Source organism: Ctenopharyngodon idella, chromosome 18, assembly GCF_019924925.1.
Source record: "Ctenopharyngodon idella isolate HZGC_01 chromosome 18, HZGC01, whole genome shotgun sequence".
NCBI classification, from domain to species: Eukaryota; Metazoa; Chordata; class Actinopteri; order Cypriniformes; family Xenocyprididae; genus Ctenopharyngodon; species Ctenopharyngodon idella.
Genome location: NC_067237.1, coordinates 22,052,698 through 22,073,929, shown reverse-complemented (window position 1 = coordinate 22,073,929; position 21,232 = coordinate 22,052,698). Strand labels below are relative to the sequence as shown.

General features: G+C 35.2%; 3 protein-coding genes across 4 annotated transcripts in view; 2 read left to right on the top strand and 1 right to left on the bottom strand.

Moving 5' to 3' along the window:
* Positions 1-8,155, bottom strand: part of igf1ra (insulin-like growth factor 1a receptor) — a 113,493-nt gene extending 105,338 nt beyond the window's left edge. Inside the window, exon 1 of one of the 2 annotated variants that reach the window (XM_051871460.1) lies at positions 7,169-8,155. In XM_051871460.1, the coding sequence (XP_051727420.1) occupies positions 7,169-7,262 (94 nt within the window). In that variant the 5' untranslated portion in view covers positions 7,263-8,155. The remainder of the gene's footprint in view (positions 1-7,168) is intronic. The other variant, XM_051871459.1, reaches the window with a different exon arrangement.
* Positions 8,156-12,744: 4,589 nt separating this feature from the next.
* fam169b (family with sequence similarity 169 member B) lies at positions 12,745-18,101 on the top strand. Its single transcript, XM_051871467.1, has 10 exons — positions 12,745-12,816; positions 13,645-13,736; positions 14,025-14,152; positions 14,304-14,406; positions 14,492-14,577; positions 14,686-14,860; positions 14,974-15,156; positions 16,171-16,299; positions 16,434-16,570; positions 16,712-18,101. Coding segments are annotated over exons 2-9 (891 nt in total). The 5' UTR covers positions 12,745-12,816; positions 13,645-13,651; the 3' UTR covers positions 16,436-16,570; positions 16,712-18,101.
* Positions 18,102-18,258: 157 nt separating this feature from the next.
* On the top strand, positions 18,259-20,500 carry arpin (actin related protein 2/3 complex inhibitor). The gene is made up of 6 exons (XM_051871468.1): positions 18,259-18,412; positions 18,763-18,838; positions 19,247-19,379; positions 19,628-19,834; positions 19,920-20,083; positions 20,324-20,500. The coding sequence occupies exons 1-6, from the start codon at positions 18,321-18,323 to the stop codon at positions 20,330-20,332; spliced, it is 681 nt and encodes a 226-aa protein (XP_051727428.1). The 5' UTR covers positions 18,259-18,320; the 3' UTR covers positions 20,333-20,500.
* Positions 20,501-21,232: the final 732 nt, after the last annotated feature.

Here is a 21,232-nt window from a genome sequence, read left to right as displayed (position 1 = left end):
TGGAAGTTATCCTTAAATCAGTAAAAGTTTTTATAATAATAAAGTTAAAATAATAACTTTACAATTATGTAATTATATTTCTACTCCAATTTGTTTTTTGAAATACATTATTTAAATGGTGGCCGTTATAAAAACTTGACGGATTTATTCAAACGTGCATTAAATATTGAAGAACATTATAAATTATAACGAATGTGTAATATGGTGCATATATATTTAGCAAAACGCTATTCTCTAGAGTTCAGTTTTATAGCTGACTAACGAGTTATGGTCACTGAATGTGGTTTTTCCTGAGGTAAATGTGACGTTACGTAACATTGCTTACAAGCTGTTTTATTGGCGTCTTTCGCGTTTGAAACACTGATTGAGCTATTCCATGAGACAGGACACGGATTTCGGTAAGTTGTACTGTATCTTTCAACATACCTTTGGGTATTCATTCATGTTTATTTCGCGCTGTAACTGGTATTAAAGCGGAGGAGATGATCAGTTCACGTGCGCTTCGCATTGCCGCCTCTCTTGATCTGAGGCTACAGCCATCTGTCACGCCACATTAAACAGCGCCAAAATGGTTATTTTTTTAAATTTCGTGATAAAATGGACAGAATTAGAAATCTGAGACTTTGTTTCATATCAAAAGTAACAAAGCACAAAGCTTATTGCCATTTATTGGATGGGACGAGCGCTACAATGTTCTATTCATTCATCAACTGAAAACAGACTAGACTAATCGATTCTTGGGATTTATGAATCAATATCGGTTCGTAAAAATGAGAATCGATTAAAATCGAGAAATCAATATTTTTTTTACCCAGCCCTAGTTTTCAACATTAATAATATTATTAATTATATTAATAAGTAATGATGCTGAAAATTCAGCTTTGTCTTCGCAGAAACAAATCACAATTTAAAATAAATTCAAATAGAAAACACGGTAACACTTTAGTATAGGGAAAACATATAAACTATTAACTATGCCTTTTCCTCAATAAACTCCTAATTTACTGCTTATTAATAGTTAGTAAGGTAGTTGTTAAGTTTAGGTATTGGGTAGGATTAAGAATGTAGAATAAGGTCATGCAGAATAAGGCATTAATATGTGCTTAATAAGTGCTGATAAACAGCCAATATTCTAGTAATATGCATGCTAATAAGCAACTAGTTAAAAGACCCTAAAATAAAGTGTTACAGAAAACACTTATTTTAGTAATAAGTTTTCACAATATTACGGTTTGTGTATTTTTTATCAAATACATGCAGCCTTGGAGGTGAGTGTAAAAAACAACCCCAAAGCTTTTGAACGGTACTGTATATTGTACATGATTATTTATGATTTATTTCACATTCTGATATTTACCCAAATTAAGATATTTTAAAGAATGTTAAAGAAAGTCAGTGGGGTCCAAAACAACACTGGGCCACATTGACTTTCATATTAGGGACAAAAATACAAAGAGACAGTTTTTAAAATGTCTTCTTTTGTGTTCCACAGATGAAAGAAAGTCATACATGTTTGAAACAACATAAATGATAACAATCTTCATTTTCAGGGGAACTATTCCTTTAAATAACAAAAGCCACACAAGGATGAAGCTGTCCGCGCAAGTACAACCGCACTCACTGTGTACAATGATCTACGGGTGGTCACTGCACGCAGACCAATTTTAAATTAACATTTAATTAAGCAAATACCTCATCTGGCTGCTTACTGAAGCCTTAAGACCGCTTGACTCCAGCAGTGAACATGTAGGCACGAACTAGCACAGTGACACAGATTCAGGGGCAGCGGGAGTGACTCAGAGCACTGTGCTGTACCGGATGAAAAGGCACGAAAGCTCCCACATTGAGGATGAAGCACAACTCAGCAGAGCCAGAACAAGGGATGGGGAGACATAAAGAAATATGAAGAGAGAAAGAGAAGCGTTGGACACTACGGCACATGTCTGAGTCATTGGAAGAGATTCGCTCAGCCTGAGGGCGCTTTGCTTACACACTAGAGAAAGCGTTACATGAGTAGGATGCGGTGTTGAAAGAGGCGGAGAAGTTTGAAATTCATTTCTGAAACTTACGCAAATCATCCCCGTTGAATTCAATGGATTCCGAGCGTTATCTGACACAGCAAAAACTCTAGCGCGTAGGAGCCCTTAGTCACGAAATGAATAAGCAACCAGAATACCAAATACCACAGAATTTGAAGTAGGCAAAGGTGGGCTATCAAATAAACAGCACAAGACTTAGAGTCCACCCACTATTCTCTCCTTCTAGAATGTTTCACTTCTGTGACAGCCATTTTTCTCCTGCTTTTTATACAGTCATGACTCATGACTGTAGATCATTTAACAACAAGCAGAGGCCTGTGAAGATACAGGGATGAATGTGGGAGCGGGTATTAGTGAATAATTTATTTTTTTAATCTCGACTTTTAGCCACATCTCAGGAGTACAAGGTGCAGTTTTGATGAACGCTGGCCCTCGTTGGGACTTTTTTGTGTCAGCATTTGACTCGCGCTCTGCCGCCAGGCTGTCCGGAGGCCGTCCGTGTGAACGGCTAAAGCCCAATAAAACCGTTCACAAACTCACTACTCTTTGAATCAACAAAACCAAGTCTGTTTCCCTTGCCGTGTATTTTTACATGTTCTATTTTTAAACCTCATGTTTCGCCCTCTCTTTCTCAATGGACCATGGAGGCTTGTTTGCCATATACTTGGAAAAAGTGGCATGGAAAGTTTACTGTGGTGAAACTTGAAAGGAGGCTAAATTACATTTTATTAGCCTTACCAGATTTTTAAACTGAACAGGATGAAAAAGACCAAAGAGGACTTCCCATTGGAGCATAGCCATTAATTTAGTGATTTAGGAACGGAATATTTTATAAACTTTTCAGTCAGCATAGGAATAAGTGTGCACTAAGAATACAGTGTGCGAAGTGACAGACAGACAGACAGTTAGAAATGTACATAGAATGACAGATAGACATTTACAGATATACATAGTTTTTTTTTCTGAAATAGTACATTTAACAAGTGTGTTTTATTTTTACTTCATAATTAAAATAACAGAAAGATGATATCTAAGTCTAATCGTCATCATTTGAAATGTAAAGATTTCTTAACAGTCAATCTCCTGTCTAGAAAAATCAAACTGTAAAAATGATAGAATGATAGATAAAAAGATAGAGCGATAGATAGACCGATAGATAGAACGATAAAACAATAGATAAAATGATAGAATGATAGACAGAATGATAGATAAAACGATCAAACGATAGATCAAATGATAGATAGAATAGATAAAACGATAGAATGATAGACAGAACGATAAAACGATAGATAAAACGATAGATAGAACGATAGATAGATAAAACAATAGACAAAATGATAGAACGACAGATAGAACGATAGACAGAACGATAAAATGATAGATAGAATAATAGAATGACAGATAGAACGATAGAATGATAGACAGAATGAGAGATAAAACGATAGAACAATAGATCAAATGATAGATAGAACAATAGATAAAACAATAGAACGACAGAATGATAGATAAAACAATAGATAGAATGATAGAGAAAACGATAGATGAATGACAGAGAAAATGATAGATAGAATGACAGAGAAAACGATAGATAAAACAATAGAACAACAGATAGAACGATAGATATAACGATAGATAAAACAGATAAAATGATAGATAGAACAATAGAATGATAGATAGAACAATAGAATGATAGAACAATAGATAGAATGACAGAATGATAGATAAAACGATAGATAAAACGATAGAATGATAGAATAGATAGAATGATAGAACAATAGAATGATAGATAGAACAATAGATAAAACCATAGATAGAACGATACAACAACAGATAAAATGATAGAATGATAGATAGTACAACAGATAGATAAAACGATAGAACGAAGGAATGATAGAACCATAGATAAAACAATAGATAGAACGATAGAATGATGATATAACGATCAATATATAGATAGATAGATAAATAGATAAATTTAAATAGACAATAATTTTAAATGATGCAGATTTTAGTTTGTTTAGTGATTTATTTTTAAGTAGACAAAATAGTATAGAATATTAATATCAGCCACTTATAATAAAAAATAAATAAATAAACTATCAGCTTATTGGTATTGGCCAGAGTTTAGTGCATCCCTACTGAAAACATCAAATCACCAAACATATATAAATCTTCTTCATAATCTTTTACTTCATAAACTGATTATTCAGCCGGTGTCCTACAATTTGTTCCTATTCTATTTCAATCAAAATGGACCCGGCCTAAATGAAACTCTTCTAATCAACCCTTAAAAGTCAAAAATCATCGAATCAATGAAACCAAAACGGACACACAACCAGGAATGGAGAAGTATGAAACCAGTTTTGCACTGATTAAAGTCAGTGTGTCAACAGAGTGTCTCTGCAGCACTTTATGAGAAAGAGACACACGGGACAATGCAATGATGGAGTCCAAGAGTGAGAGCTTACCCCCCCACACAACCCTCTCTCTATAGGGCCAGTGGTCCTGGTCTCTGCAGGGTGCTGAGAAACAGACCCCCCTGACATTCACAGTGGCCTGGATGTGGGACTGGCCACTCCGGTCAATGGCCTTGAATTGCGTCCTAACTCCTTTTGAATGTAAATGTGAGTTTAAACCCAAGAATGGCCCACCTTCATTATGCTACAATGCAGCCCCCACACAATCACAATTAGGCATCTGATGACACTAAAGCTGCAAAAACATTACAAATACACCCACCAACCACAAGATGTTTTAAAACTGCGCAAAGACATGAAAATTGACAGCAACTGTCATCTCATACTCCTTTCTTCCTTGTGAAACACTTGATCGCTAACAAATAAATGACTGCCATCCTGACATAAAAAGACACAATCTCTATGCGTAAATATAGAAAACCATAGATGAATGCGCTTAGGAAAAAGCCACACAACACAAAATTCATTTTTGTAGTCTCCCTCAGGCTTATTCGGGAGGTATTCCTTCTAAAAACCCAATCACTAAGTCTAAATCCAATTGTAGTCCAATAAATATTTGTTATATCCACCGCAGGTTACAAACAATTAGAATTTTACCAATATAATCATGTAATCAACAACCTTGCCAAACCAAACCCTATGGGTTGGGTATTTCGTTTTTATATAAATACATTAGTCCAAACTGAGGTGATAAGGCAAGCGACGGGGATTTATTTCATTTTCAGGATTGCCGTCTTGACTGTAAGGTTTTCTATCGGATCATCTCTTATCGTGTGCCGTGACCGTGACAGAGGCTGAATTCATTTAGCCAAAATGCTCTGACACTGCAGTATCTCAGCCAACGAAACATTCTCTCGTTTCGACCGTGAACTAAGAAATTTACTTACTTTTTATCCCAAGTTTTAACATTTAAGTAGCGCTATTCTGTGGAACACAAAACGAGACGTTAGTGGCTGACAGCCTGAGCCACCATTCACTGCATCTTTTTCATACAATGAAAGTGAATGGTGGCGAGTCTGAGACTGTCATTCTGCTCAACATCGTGATCCACTGAAGACAGAAAGTCATACAGAGTGAGAAAATGGCAGAATGAACTGCCCCTTAAGCCTTATTATCATTTTATTAGAATAATCCCATATTTTGAGGTAGGAAAGTAAAAATTCTGCTTTATGCTAAACGTCACATGAAAACAGATCTCATTGCATCCGTTTGTCAGAGAAAGTGGTGACGGTAACAAAAACTGACGGTGATATCTATGGACTTTCAGGTAATCAGATAACCTAGCTAGTTTTTTTATCGTTGGTGTTTTATTTGATTTAAATATCTAAATGTTAGTGAGAATATTTAAATATCTAAATGTTACTGAGAAGAAAAATAAAAAAATCTGCATATGCGATGGACATCGGTTATGCTCGTTTTTGCTCGCTCCTTTGAAGGCATCTTGAGTAAAACGGCTCTATTTAAAGAAGATGCGACCTGTTTTACAGAATAAGGAAGGTTGTTGCGCATAACTCCCATTAAATCATGTTAACAGATACTAAAACTGGTATCATCTGAATCAGGAGGTTCTCCTGCTTAATTTGATATAAAATATTCACATCTACATGTTTAAAAAAAGGTTAAAAATATCAAGTCTGTCCAGACAGGGTGGTTTGTAACACTTTCCATGTACTTCTACTGGACATAAAAATATATAAGCCTTATTTATCACAATTGTGAGTAGATGTTTTTATAATTGTTAGACTCATTTTTAATGTATTCCTTCCAATTTAATTTAATTTCTTCCAGTTATGTTGTATGTTTTAAATTCAAATGTTTCTGAAAAAAAAAAAAAAAAAATGATGGGGGATGGCATAATAATTATTTTGAACACAAATATATCTTATTACCATAAATTAAAGCAGGAAAAAGTAAAGCGTTCGTGATTTCTATCAACAGGACTCTTGCAATTATACATTAATTTACAGAGTTGAGTTTCGAATTCGTAGCAGATAAATATGTGAATATAAATCTTTGAGACAAGCACAGAATTACAACCAAAATGTGTTACAAAACCCCCCCTATATGACCCTCCTGAGGACATTGAGAAACTTAAAACAAGCACATGGTCAGTCACCTTTACTTCACTGCGTGATGCTCGACTGAGACTCACTGAATTCAGCAAATCTTAGTATGACCGTGTAACGTTTAACCTCATTGCCTGTGTGGACTGCATATGAAGTAAAAATATACATATTATTAAGGCAAATGCTTTATATAAGCCAATTCTCACGTAGCCTCTAAATACCAACGTGATTCAGCTCATGAATAATTCATAAAGCACACTAGACTCACAACACATCCGATGTCACGACAATTAACTGATGGGCCTAGAGACATCAAGACGAAAAAATTCTAAAGTTTGGCGTTAGTATGAGGAACATTTTAATATTTAATGGTAGTAGTAGGTCATAATTCAATAATAAATTGGGTCGCGTGTTACTAGGCCTTTCTGAATATCTGTACCTGAACATCCAAATGCAGTTAAACTCGTGCTTGACATAACATGAGTCCATAAACACCTGTGATGCGACTGAAACAAGGTTTTGATAACATAAGACAAGAAAATACTAATTTGTGGAGGCATTTTCTTATTAAACAACCCAGATTTACCTTCTCCATGTGCAGACCAGAGACAGATGGTGGAGAGAAACAGCACAGGTCCCCAAAATAAGGTCCAAACATCCCTCGCTGTTCCAGATCTCATTCCTAATAATCAGTTTTCCAAAAAATAAAAAGGCGAAACCGCAGCAAAATGCGACGCTTCTTCTTGTAAGCAAGCAAAAAGTCCAGAAGAATCCGCTTTGGATGAGCAGATAGTTCCTTTACCCGTAAAGATAACGGGAGGCGAGGAGGGAGTAGATAAAAGATATCTGGTGATAATTATATAATTTCTCTTTAATGGAAACATTAAGATCAATTAAAACATTCTGTTATTCTTGCCAGCAATTAAATGATGCAATCGTGTCGAAGCCACGAATTTCACTCGACCGATAATCTGCATCTTCAGCCTCCATTTCTTGAAAACCCGAGAGGGACGCGCAGTACAGGCAGCGAAACGAGCGGTTTCTCTTCCAACAAAAACACCTTATGTGAATGTGCCTATGGCAGTGTGATGAATTACGCTACACTGATGTACGGAGGAATTTTGAGGTCACGTTCAAAGAGCTTGACAACTCGGATAGCGTGTTTATGTATGAATGAAAGCCTCCCGACAGAGCTCGATCCAAAATATCCGCCAGGACAAAAATGGTTTCACCAACTGCTCACCCTCCCCTACCGTCTTCACGCGCTCTCATGGTCGGTCTGTTTTGCGGTAGGAAAAAAAAATCATTCTGTCGAGGTGCAAGAGTGAACAGCTCCCGAGCATAGGTTTTGGTTTTCCGCACGGTAAAAAAAAAAATCAAGAACTGTTAGATATAAATAGCTTGTGAGGCTAATGTTTGATTCTCAAGTCTACACGGCGGCGTTCGGACTCCTCCGCGACTCTTCTGACGGTCTCCGCTCAGTAGAATCACCGCTGTAAACAAAACTCGGCTTCTCTCACAGAGAAACACACCAAGCATGAGAGAATCCCAAAACATGGACTGGATTACTGAACCAACCATGTCTGCGCTAGCAGACCACTTGATCTCAGATGTCAAGGTGACAGGATTTTTTTTATATAGGCTAGTATATTCAAGAAAATCTAAACAATAACGATTTTACAATACATTGTTATTTACAAATACACATACATAGGGTAAATATAGGCTATGCCAATACCACATCATAATATTTTTTGAAGAATAGGCTTAATTATGTAATTTTATTTTTATACCTAAGTGGAATCGTCCTTAAGTGTAATAGATAGATAGTAAAAAGATAGATAGATAGATAGATAGATAGATAGATAGATAGTCAAAGTACTGCAGTGGCAAAATATGTGGCTATTGTGATCATAAAAAATAAAATACAAGAGTGTATTATGAAATGAAAATAGCCTACATACAAGTAGTTGGCAAAATAAGTAAGGCATAAATAAATCAAGATAGGTGGGTAAATAAATAGGAGTCTAAATGAACCACCACATCAATAATTACCACAAGAAACTTAAAAAAAGTTAGCTATTCATGAGGTGTGAACGGCACCATGTTTATAATTTCCTAGAAAACGGATTAAATATTAAATCCATGTGCGCTGGCCCTTTAAGATGCGTCTCGAGATTCATAAACACCAAATTGAACACAGTGTGAGTAACGCGAATTTATTACGTTATGACAATACCTAAACACGTCTGAATCTCTACTGGTTTGTGATTAAACGAAACGAGTTGGTTTAGATTAATTATAGCGACTATTTTCAGTACGCTACACAGATTTAATTCCAATCCAATGAACTCCGGAAGGTAAATTGCACATCGTCCCTGCTGTTTAAGGGAATTATGCTTTAAAAATAGTGGATGGGTTTTTATAATCTTTAGATTTTCAGCTACAGTCATAACGATTTAAAATCAATTCGCTATGTTCAAATTATTACCCAGCTCCACATTTTAGAAGTGCACATATTTTGCCAATGACATAGTCTTGTCAGCTAAAAGTAAAATCCGATGTAGAATTTCATTCATAGAGACGGAACGGATTTACAATTACAATCCATTCATCCGTTCGTGATGATGCAGCGTCATCCCAGTTCAACATTACTGTACTGTCTTGTCTCGAGAATAGCACTAACTTTCTTATTAAAATAGACTCATAGATTCATATAGAATGCATTTAAAATATTAAATGTTTATTCATACGTCTAAAAAATATTTCTGTTTTTAAGGTTTAGGCTAATTAAATCGTACAATTTCGATTCATTTGATTTGTGTAAAATCGAAACGATCTGCAAATTCTGAATTTAGTATAAAATGTGAATTAAAGTTAACTATGATATAGTTTGATTGTTTGCCTCAAATGACATAATTTTAATTTATTTTGTTTTCTATTCCAAAAATAAAGTTTCTATGGTTTCAAACTGTAGCTCTAAATTCATAAATCATAAAAATTTGAAAACAATGAAAGCACATGGATTATTTCTAGCCTTGGAAATCTCCTTGACCTTGTTGTGTCTTCTAACATGCAACTTTGTGTTTGGCGCCTCCATATGTCAAAATGCAGCATTTATCATGTCTCATTGGCCAATAGACCGATCCTCAGTATGTTCACAGATGGTTTCAATTCCAGATCATTTGTACAACAGATCTTCAGAACAACTGAAAAAAAGGTTTTGTTCTTTCTGCAAATGTAAAGACATTTGACACTTCCTTTGAATTTATTTACATACTGTTGAAAGATCCCAGGCTGATAAAAGGGCATGTATTGTGAAAGTAGACATGTAAAGAAGAATAAGCAGACCTACCCGCCTACATTCCTTTCAAAGATCTTCTTTTTCAAAAAACAAAAATACATTTTTGCTCACAACAAAGCTTAATAGTGCCCCAGATGACCTCTGTCCTGGCAAAAAAAAACAAAGTTAAGCCTCAAGCAGAGCAGTCACCAAAAGCAAAACTCCCTTGATATGAGTTTCTGTACATGAATTTGTAGTTTCACGTTCCATTCAAACCACCTTTCCTTTAGTTTCATTTCAGCCCAGCAAAGAAGCGTGTTTACCACTGACAATAGTGATTCACTGTTTGTTTCTCATTTTGTCTAAGCCCAGACAGGAAAGGGAATTTAGAGGAGAGGGTGACAATTATGTTTGGGTGAACAGAAATAGATTCCTGAAAAACATAAAGCTGAAAACGAAGGGAGCGTCAAGGCATGTGATAGAAAATAGCAACAAGTTGTTTTCTTGCAGAGAAGCTTGGTTTGATCACAATTATTATTGTTGTCACCCACAAAACCAGGAGCCAAACATTTTTATTGCAGATGAGCACTGACCATCAAGTATTCGCTTCCTCCTCCTCTTTTGTAAATAACAGTTGAGACATTTCTTATGTCTGGGCTGTTCGGGTAAACATTTTGAGGGGGGAACTTCCTAGAGAATGTGTTTGCTGCAATTCTCCCAGCAAATGGAAAACAAATCTCTCTCTTTTTTTGTACGATACATCATTTAGACCTTTCTAAACAGTATATCTCTGCAAGAAAAAGATCAAACCGAGTCATTGTAAGTGCGGCAACATGCTCTTCTTTTAGATGGCATGAACCTTGATTCATCAATTGGATTGTTGTGTTGCCACTAAAAAGCTTAGCTGGAATTATCTATTAGCGGTTCCTCCTGAGCTTCAGATTATCAACCATGAATTTACTATGGCTACAAATCCACCTTCTATTGATTGACATTCAAATTTGTTTTCTTTAATAGCAACAGTTTCTGTTGCATCATAATTTGATTATTTGCATTAAATGTGTTTTACTGTACATGCACAACTTTATAATTAAAAAAAGAAACCCTAAACTTCATGTGCAGAATCAGACTTTTTACTGATTTTTAAACAGTATTTTTAAACTTAATTTTTAAATGCTAAGCTTATGGTATAATAGAGAAAAGAAAGACATCGTGAGTGGCCATTCAGTTCATATTTGTTTATATTACATGATAATCTAGTCTAGACGAGTGAGAATGACATTATTTTTGTCAGTGTCATCTTTACAAAGTAGGCCAGGGTTCAGTATAGCCAAGGCCAATGTCATAATCCTCTTGTAATGTCTGATCATGTGACACGGATTGAAGACACTCAAGGAATCCAGCATGGGTTACAAAAACAGCCTGACGACCAAAGCAAGGAAGGAAAACAAGTATGAAACTCACTGATATGTGAAGCTAGATCATGTTTTACACGTTAAACAGAAACCATTTAGCTGTTTTGCATTGCATTCAAGTGTTTTGCTTAATTTTACTTTGTTGCGATATTTACGCTCAAGGCAAATATCCTCAGGAGTTCAACAGTGAGTGACAGTCAATCCCTTTTAAAGGATAAACTCTCAGCTTTACAAAAGCATATTTAACAATCCAAGCTAGCCTTTCCTAGTGAAAGGAATTTCAGAAATGTCTGCAATTTCTCAGTGGGAAGTCAGTGGTTTATGGGTAATGGAGATGAAGGGAGATGGGAATAAAACGGACGCAGAATGCATTTTCCATAGCAGGAATGAGTTAGAGTGTACAGTAGCATGACTGCAGTTTTAAGTATAGTAAAACAAGGAGCTCACTGCAAAGAATAGTGCATTTGTATTGAATGAAACATCAAGGCTCTCATCAAATCAATCCAGAATTTAAAATATATATATAGTGTCTTATACAGTATGCTGATATTTTGATCATGCAGTTTTGTTTGGTATTTCTATTGCAATTTCTGGCTGTTCTAGAACAACAAATGTTATATTATAAGATTTTAATGCTTATATTAACAGTTCTTGTGCGATATGAAAGAATGTATGTACAAAAAAACTTAACGAGAATGACAAAAAAAATTAAAAAAATATAAGTTTTTGTTCTAAAACCTTCTATACATTTTTGTTCTTATTATCCTAATACATGTTTTTGCAGTGAAAGAATGTGCCTCAGAACATGTTTGTTAAAAACATTCAATGTATTTTTCCATGTGTCTCTTTCACATTTATATGATGATGTTGCCATCTTGTGGACAGTGTAAAAACTAGACATAGCAACACAGCCTCTCACTCAGGAAATATCACTGTTTGGAAATCGTCTTGTTGGCATTGTAAATACTGTATATGGGGTTTGTTTTTTAACCTTAAATACTTATTTTTTGGGGGGGAGAGAAGTGGCAGAGAGAGAGAGAGAGAGAAGCCTAATAATCATCCTAGAGGAGAGATATAAATATATACACAACTTTGATGTGTATACTTTTGAACATTAATTTTATAAAGGAATTGTGGAATAACTGTGACAAGGAATTAAGAATGTGTAAGCTTGTTCACTTTGTATGTTAAAACAATTGTATTAAAGCTGCTGTCAACTTTTTTTGGTTAAAAATGATCCAAAATTAATTTTTGAGCAAGTACATAACCAGCCAGTGTTCAAAACTATCTCCTTGCCTTAGCCCGATTCACAACGGTAAGCTTGTAATAATGTTTTCTAATTCAGGTGGTACTGGTGGGTATTCGCGGGAAATTCGAGCATGACGCCGTTTGTCTTTGCGTCATTACGTCACGTCAGGCATTTATTGCCTTTTCTCACAGCAGCTGCAATAATTAAACTTATCATGTGGATGGTGGATTGTATGGTATGACAAATTAACGTTAGAGATTAGACTGTACAGAAATTGAAATCTACAGGTAACGCTAATACACACTAAATACACATAGTCAAGCAATGCTGATGTTGTTAACATTAACAATTTGAGAACAAACTATAATAATAATTTGCACGGTTTGACGTGATCCGAGCTAAGTGATCGTTAGGTTTAATCACCATTGGCAGCGCGATTTATTGTAATGCTTTTTTTCCCCCTCAGTTGATCAGAACAAAAGTGGCAGATTTGTTACTTACTTGTTCAGATTACATTTTCCGGTGAAAATTCTTACTTTGGTCATACTTCAAGACTACTGTCTGTGATTCCTAAGTACAGTATCCACACCGATGTGATGACTGACAGCAAACATTAGATTCATCCGCGCTGAGGAGTCGCACCGAGGCACAACCCACGTAAAGATGATAATTCCGCAAATAACTGCAATTGCAGGTTTCAAACAGAGATGGCAACAAAGAGACAAAACTTACGGACTGCAGCTTTAATAAATAATATATTTATGTAACTTTTAGTTTTGGGATAGTAGTGAAAGTGACGCTTATTGGAATTATAATGAAAAAGGGTAGATACAATAAGCTAAGGCTTCAGCCTACGCCTTTTTGATATATTTAGTATGAGGAATAAATCCTGATAATGATGATAATCCTGATGATGATGATAAATGCATTAATCGTATACTACACGCATGTTATGCCAGGCTAAAATGCAACACAAAATTTGTAACAGGAGGTCTCAGCTCAGCCTATGTATCCACGAAGACCTGAAGACTTATGAACTATTACCAAAAAAAAATTATTATTATTTTTTTTTTTTTTTTTTTAATATTCATGAATGAATTTCTCTTCCTTCATAGTCACTAGATGGCGTTGTTCTGTTTAGAAACATTCAAAGGTCGAACAGCTATCAAAATGGAATCCAACTCTAAACTGGAGAATAGTTTTAAAGGTAAGGACAGACTTCCCAAGAGCATTCCCAACATAAATTATGTTAAAACGTGTTTTAAAGGGTTGTTTTTCATGCTAACATGCTCTCGCGCTACTTTTCAGTAGCCTATGTCTTTCTGACAGACTATCAACAGTCAACAGTCAACATAAGCGCAGTTCTGTCAATCAATAAAGTGCCACTAATTTAACATGACGTTGTTCATTATTGGTGAAAAGTGTGCCTTAATGGCATCATGGAATTAAAACCTCGTGTTATTGACTGTAAACATGTCAAATGTCGTTTTTCCAGTGAAACCCTACCCTGTGGATCTACCTGTGCAGCATTATGGCGAGCTGAGCACAGGATGTGACGAATACATGTCCAGTGTCCAGTCAGATGGTGCCATGCCTTCTTTCTCCCTTCCTCATGGACAGAAAGTAAGAACAAATACACTTGAATGCAATACAGAAATTAGTTATATAGTGTCAAAATTATTGCCAACAATAATGCTGTCCTAATTGGCAGCTCACTGGTTTTTGACAGATATTATTTAAATTCCTCATAAAAGGGTAATATTTGTGATAACAGGTGGAAGTAACCAGTGAGAACATTGGTCGGCTTGCATTTCTGAGAGATGGTGATTTATCACATTTTATTCTTGCTCTCCACACACCTGAGGATGAAACACAAGGTCCAGAGAATGCTGCATTTTCCCTCTTAATACCAGTTTTGTGTCGTTCTATGTCATTTTGATAATATATAGCCTATTCTTTTAGTGGTTGCCGTGTACTTGCAAGGCAAATGGTGGCCTGTTGGTGATGTTTTGAAGACATCCAACAAATCAAGATGTGGACTTGTGTTAGTGAGTAACACAGTTTGGCAAACTTTGTTTCATTTAGGAATGTTTTCAGCAGAAATGCCATGATTGTCAAAATTTCCATGAGAGCTCTGACAGTTCTTATCATCCCAGGTGGAGTCAGTGATGGAGAGAGTTGTGCTATTCCTGCTCAGTCAAGTTATATTTGGAATGTTGGAAAGGCCTGTCGGAGAAGACCTATATTTTTCTGCATATTCCATGTCGGAACATGGCAAAATTCTCTGGCAAAATGGTGAAGCGGTTGGGTTTTACACAGTCAAAAAGAAGGGTAATTTTCTCTCTCTTTTTTTAGAACAGCTTTTCTAGCATGCCTAGAAATTTGGTGTAAATTTAGGGGAAAAAATGGTTTGATTTATATTTTTTTGTGTTGTTTTTTCATAGGCAGCCTGTGTGATGGCTGCACTGGTCAGAGTTATCAGCTCCCTGTGCTGGACACTGTGTTTGTTCGCTCTCACTGGAGAAGGACCGGGCTTGCTTTACAGATGCTGGAGGATTTCTGCTCATCCCAACCCTCTGAGGGCATTCTGGGAATTAGCTTTCCTATGTCTCCTGGCATGTATGGAGGTATGTATACACTAAGTTTTTTTATACTCACCACCAAGGCTGCATTTATTTGAATAAAATACAGTAAAACCAGTAATATTGTAAAATATTTATACAATTTAAAATAGCTGTTTTCTATTTTAATATATTTTAAAATATAGGCTAATTTATTCCTGTGATGGTAAAGCTGAATTTTCAGCATCATTACTCCAGTCTTCAATGTCACATGATCCTTCAGCAATCATTCTAATATGCTGATATGGTGCTCAAAAAATATTTCTTCTTATTAACCCTTCGCCGGGATGCTCCGTGATGTATTTTTCACTGCGTGAGAACAAGATGTGTGGCGTGAGAGCGCCATGGCTTGTCGGACGTACTTAGCAACAGTAACTAAAGGGGGCTAATTGTACTTATTAATATTTTTGTGTAAAACGTGATACTTTTTCAGAATTATTTGATGAATAGATTCTAAACAATAGCATTTAATTGAAATAGAATTTTTTAAATATGTTTTTACTGTCACTTTTGATCAATATAATGCATTCTTGCTGGATAAAAGTATTAATTTCTTTTTTAATAAAAAAGGTTTGTGCATATATATATATATATATATATATATATATATATATACATATATATATATATATATATATATATATATATATATATATATACATATATATTTATATATCTTACTGACCCCAAACTTTTTAATGGTAGTGTACCTTATGAATGAATACTAGAGTTCAATCAAGCCAAAGTTAAGCCCTTACTAAAAGGCAAGAGTTACGGGATTTTTCAATATCAAAACCCAGCCAAATATGGGCACCAGAATATCTACAAACTGCTAAGTTTTGGGAGTGACAACTGTAAGTAAATTGCCTAAATTTTTGTTCTGGGTGCGTGCTTAATCAACAGTTTACATTTGAACTGATAACAGTGGTTTCATTGGCTGTTAATAAAACCATTCTTATCTATTGTTATTGAAGCCTGGTATCCAAAGCTTACACAACTTGTTTAAATAATTGTTCACAGTTTGCAAGAAGTATCTCGGGATCCACAAAGAAGATCGAGACCGTCTTTATGAGGTGGAAGCCCCGGGTGAATGGGCTCAGAGACGCAATGTGTGGTTAAATATCCAGCTGCGGGACCTCCCAAAACACTGTAAGTGTAATTGTTGCTGTAAAACAGCAGATATTGACAAGCAAGCGAGTCATGAGCAATTTGATTCATAACATGTGAGCAAAGGGTTTTAATTCTAAATACTTACTGGACGTGTGTTTTATTGTGCGTTATAGAGACTTTGTGGCTGTTACTGCAGTGATCAGGACAGTTTATCTCTGAGGTGGTGCTTTTTACAGGTGGAAACTGTAAAAAGAGCAGAGTCCACACAGCTCATACAGGCACAAAACAAGAAGTTGATTTAGAAGAAGAGGTATGACGTTATCTAAGCTTATCTAGAGGCAGTTTACTGCCTGTTACTGTAAGTAGGTCTCAGCTGTCCTTGGAAGCAATAATATTTAATATAATAATAAAATGAGTCATATATTCTTTGTATTCTTACTCATTTCTAAAGGGGATCCTGCTACAACGTGGCTCATCAGTCAGTCTCAAAGAAACATCAAGCTCAGAAAAGAAGCGACCAGCAGATCAGTCCAACACAGGGACTAACTTTAAAAAAGCCAGGGCTTAACACTCATGTGCCCAGAAAGATCTCAGACAGGAACTGTCCTTTCAAAGCCATAACAGAGAGCCTAAATATTCAAGATGGTACTCTACGAATTATGTAGATGTGGGCAAATAAATAAGTTCTAAATAAATATATGATATGATGCTTTATGGGTTTATCTTTATTACCATAGAGTGCTACCATAGAGTATGACTGTTTTTATTGTGTGTGTTTAATTGGTAGTGATTTAGTGTTAGTGATTTATTTTTCTGGAATATGTAATTGTGTACATTTTATTGTGTTATGTTACATTTGACAAAGCAAAAATATTCCCATGAAATTAAAAAAAAAAATCTAATATGGTGTTTTCCAAATAGATATGGGTCAGAATCTACCCAAAGTGCTGTATGTTGCAGAGATACCAAATGTTTGGTGGTGTAACCATGACAACTCCCTCTCCTTGGTCTTTAAAAATGACTAAATGTTCAAATTGAGCACTCTTACGGACATATAATATTTATATCTGTTTATTCTTCTAAATTTTTGTCAGAAATCAACATCATTTCAAATCAGAATATTGTTATATGTTACGAAACAGGGCATTGATTTCATACATGACTTCTGTAGAGGATACCAGGACAACAGGGCTCCCATTATTACACATCTTTTTTCATTACATGTTGCCCCGAGAACACATTAATACGCAAATTAGATGCATTGCATAGAATGGGAATGGCATTTATGGCCATGTTTACACGTACAGTCAAACCAAAATGTATTCAGACACCTTGAACATTTCATTCATTATTACAATTCATTCACTATAGTTTAAAAAAAATGGTAATAAAATATGACAAGATCTCAGAGTTAAACTGTCAGAAAAAAATTATCTTAATTATGTCCGATAACACTTAAGCAAAACATGGTCAGGTCAAAGTGTCTGAATAATTTTTGGTTCCAAATTTTTATCAATTTTACTGGTAGTCCACTGTATGAAGAATTTTTGGGTATAATATGTCACAGTTTACTTTATTTTGCCATCCTCACTTACATGAATGAACTATAGTGTCCTGCACCCACTAGTAAAAATATATCAAAAATGTCAGAATAATTTTTGGTTTGACTGTATATTGCATAATGTAAAATGGTATGTCAATCATTGTGTTAGGCTATATCTTTCATAACATAGTTTAGAATAATCTTTATACAAAGTTTGGGTTAAAAAAAAGCTTGAAACCTAAAAATCGATTGGTGAATAAAAAAAAAAAACATTGTTTTTGCCTATTCATGTCTTTTAATTTTCTTAATAAATGGGTCCTGATGTCCTCTACAGAGGACATAGAATAAAATATATTTTTTCAAAAATGTCTTTATTCAACTTGTTTCTTATATTCCAAACAATGTTATGACTTGAGAAAAAAAAAAAGAAAAAAAAGGAGGATATGGATAAAGATTTCATGATGACGTAACCAGGAAGTGGCCGAGCTTTCGACGAAATCAAAATAATCGCCAGAAGATGAGTCGCATTTATGACAACACTGCGTTATTAAACAAACCTGTGCATAATGAGAAACTTTCCTCCACATGGGATCCAGTAGTTCACCAGAGGTAATACTTAAAGTGTATGCCTGATTTTTGCAGTAGTCGACATCACAGCTCCAATGGTTTACTTCTCGTCTCCCTTAAAAATAGCCTATGGATAACCATAGTCTCCAAATACAATAGCTACATAATTTATAGCTAATAGTGTAAAACATAATGAAGTAAATTAATATATGATCTGCTTTAAACTGTGAAGAGTTCAGAATACTTCGTCAATTTTGTAATGGCAAGTTATCATAGTTTTATTAAAGCCACACTGCAACTGTGGTGTTCTGGCGGAAACCAGCATTTTTTAACTATATATATTTTTTCTTTGGCTCTCGCATTGTGTTTTATGTATCATTTTCACTTTGCAGTGGTCATGGTGTCATTTTAGAGGGGGCGGTCGTGGATATGTCACGCCATGTCATAACAGATGTGAACAACAAAAAGGTTAAGTATTTGTTTATTAGAGAACTTAAAACTGTTCCTCATCTCACAAAGTTGTACACTGCAATCATCATTCACTAGTTTAAACTACCGTTCAAAAGTCTGGGGTCAGTAAAATTACACTTGTTACAAAAAAAAAAAAAAAAAAAATCAAATAAATGTCTTTTGAGCTTTCTATACATCAGAGAATCCTGGAAAAAAGTATCATGGTGTCCACAATGAAACCTATAATATTAAATAACAGAATAATATGAAATGACAACATTGATAATAATAAGAAGTGTTATTTGTCATAAAATGATAATGTAATGTTTTCCATGACTCTTAGTGATTCAACAATTGTTTTATTGTTGCTTGTCCTGCAAGTTTGTAATATCCTTTTTATTTAAATCTAAATTGTGTTTATTTCAGGAGCGCTACAATGTTTTGTACATCAAACCAAGCCGAATCCATCGCAGAAAATATGATTCAAAAGGAAATGAGATTGAACCTAACTTCAGTGATACCAGGAAGGTCAACACAGGTTATCTGATGTCATCCTTCAGTGAGTAGACATAATGTGCATTTATTCATTCTGTAGAAACATTCGGTTTTGATATGGCATGTTTTTATTGTACTTTTTAATGGCAGCCTCTTTTAACAACATTCAGTTGTACCATTAAATAATAAAAGCTAGAATAAACACAAGTAAATGGAATATGGCGATTTACAAAACATATCTTTATGTATGGCAGCAGACTATTATATGACTGTTATGAGCAAAATGTGTCTGTTTGTGTTTCAACCTTGCAGAAGTGGAGGCTAAGGGTGAAACAGATTGTTTAGATGAGCGCCAACTGAGTGATATTGTAAATAAGGACCAGCTGGTTAAAATGACTGCAAAACATTGTCCTGGTCAGGCCTTTGCATTCTGGATCACAGAGGCGGAAATGAACAAAACAGAGCTTGAGCAAGGCCAAGATATCCGTCTTAAAACAAAAGGAGACGGGCCCTTTATTTGTGAGTACAATGCTGAAAATAGTATGTACTTCTAAGTAAATCATGGTGGCTACATGTGCTGTTCTGTCTGTTTTTGTCTGTCTAGTTTCCTTCGCCAAACTGGATGGTGGTACGGTGACAAAGTGCAACTTTGCAGGAGATGAGAACGCTGGAGCATCGTGGACAGAGAAAATAATGGCTAACAAATCAGGTCAGGAAAAGACAGGGAAGAGTGTCGGTCAGGGTGAGGGAGCTGACGATGAAGAATGGGTAAGATTCTCTGCTCAATTGGAAATGTTTTGTGTTTTGCTCTGACCACATGACGGATTTGTTTTGGAAATGGGTTTATCATGAACAGATGTGTAATCTTTTGAACATTTCCTGTTATTCTGTTGTCAAGAGGTTTAAGATGAAGTCAAACAAATGCAATGATTCTGTGAAGGATTTGTTGGAGTTTCATTGTGCAAACCTGTAACATCTGTTTTATGTGGTTTGGGATTTTGCTTTCAGGATGACTGAATGACATCCCTGAGCTTCCAGGATTGGATCACAGTGCCTTATTTGTCTTCCAAATGTATATTTACGCCACAAAACAAGACCTAACAGTCAGTATTCATATGTTACCACATGAAAACATAATAAACAGCAAAAGTGCCATTTTAAAATAAAGACTTTTATGCATTTTTATGTACTGTTAAGTATTTTATGTGTGTATCAAAGGCATATTCTTTAGATCATTAAGCATTGTTATTGAAAACAGTTTTATAATATTTCATAATCATAATTATACATTCACATATCTATATTGAAATGATGTCCGATAACCGATTAATGGTTGATTCTAAAAACACTAAAATCAGTTCTTAACAACATTACAATGTACAGTATGAATAATGGATATACATTTTTTATACAACCCAAATGTTGGGACTTTTTTTAAATTTGAATAAAATGAAAACTAAAAGACTTTCAAATAACATGAGCCAATATTTTATTCACAATAGAACAGATAACATAAATGTTTAAACTGAGAATTTTTACAATTTTATGCACAAAATGAGCTCATTTCAAATTTGATGACTGCTACAGGTCTCAAAATAGTTGGGACGGGGGCATGTTTACCATGAGGTTATGAATTTCTGGAGTTTTGGTGTAGGAATTTGGTCCCATTCTTGCCTGATATAGGTTTCCAGCTGCTGAAGAGTTTGTGGCCATCTTTGACGTATTTTTCGTTTAATGATGCGCCAAATGTTCTCTATAGGTGAAAGATCTGGACTGCAGGCAGGCCAATTCAGCACCCGGACTCTTCTACGATGAAACCATGCTGTTGTAATAGCTGCCGTATGTGGTTTTGCATTGTCCTGCTGAAATACACAAGGCCTTCCCTGAAATAAACATCGTCTGGAGGGGAGCATATGT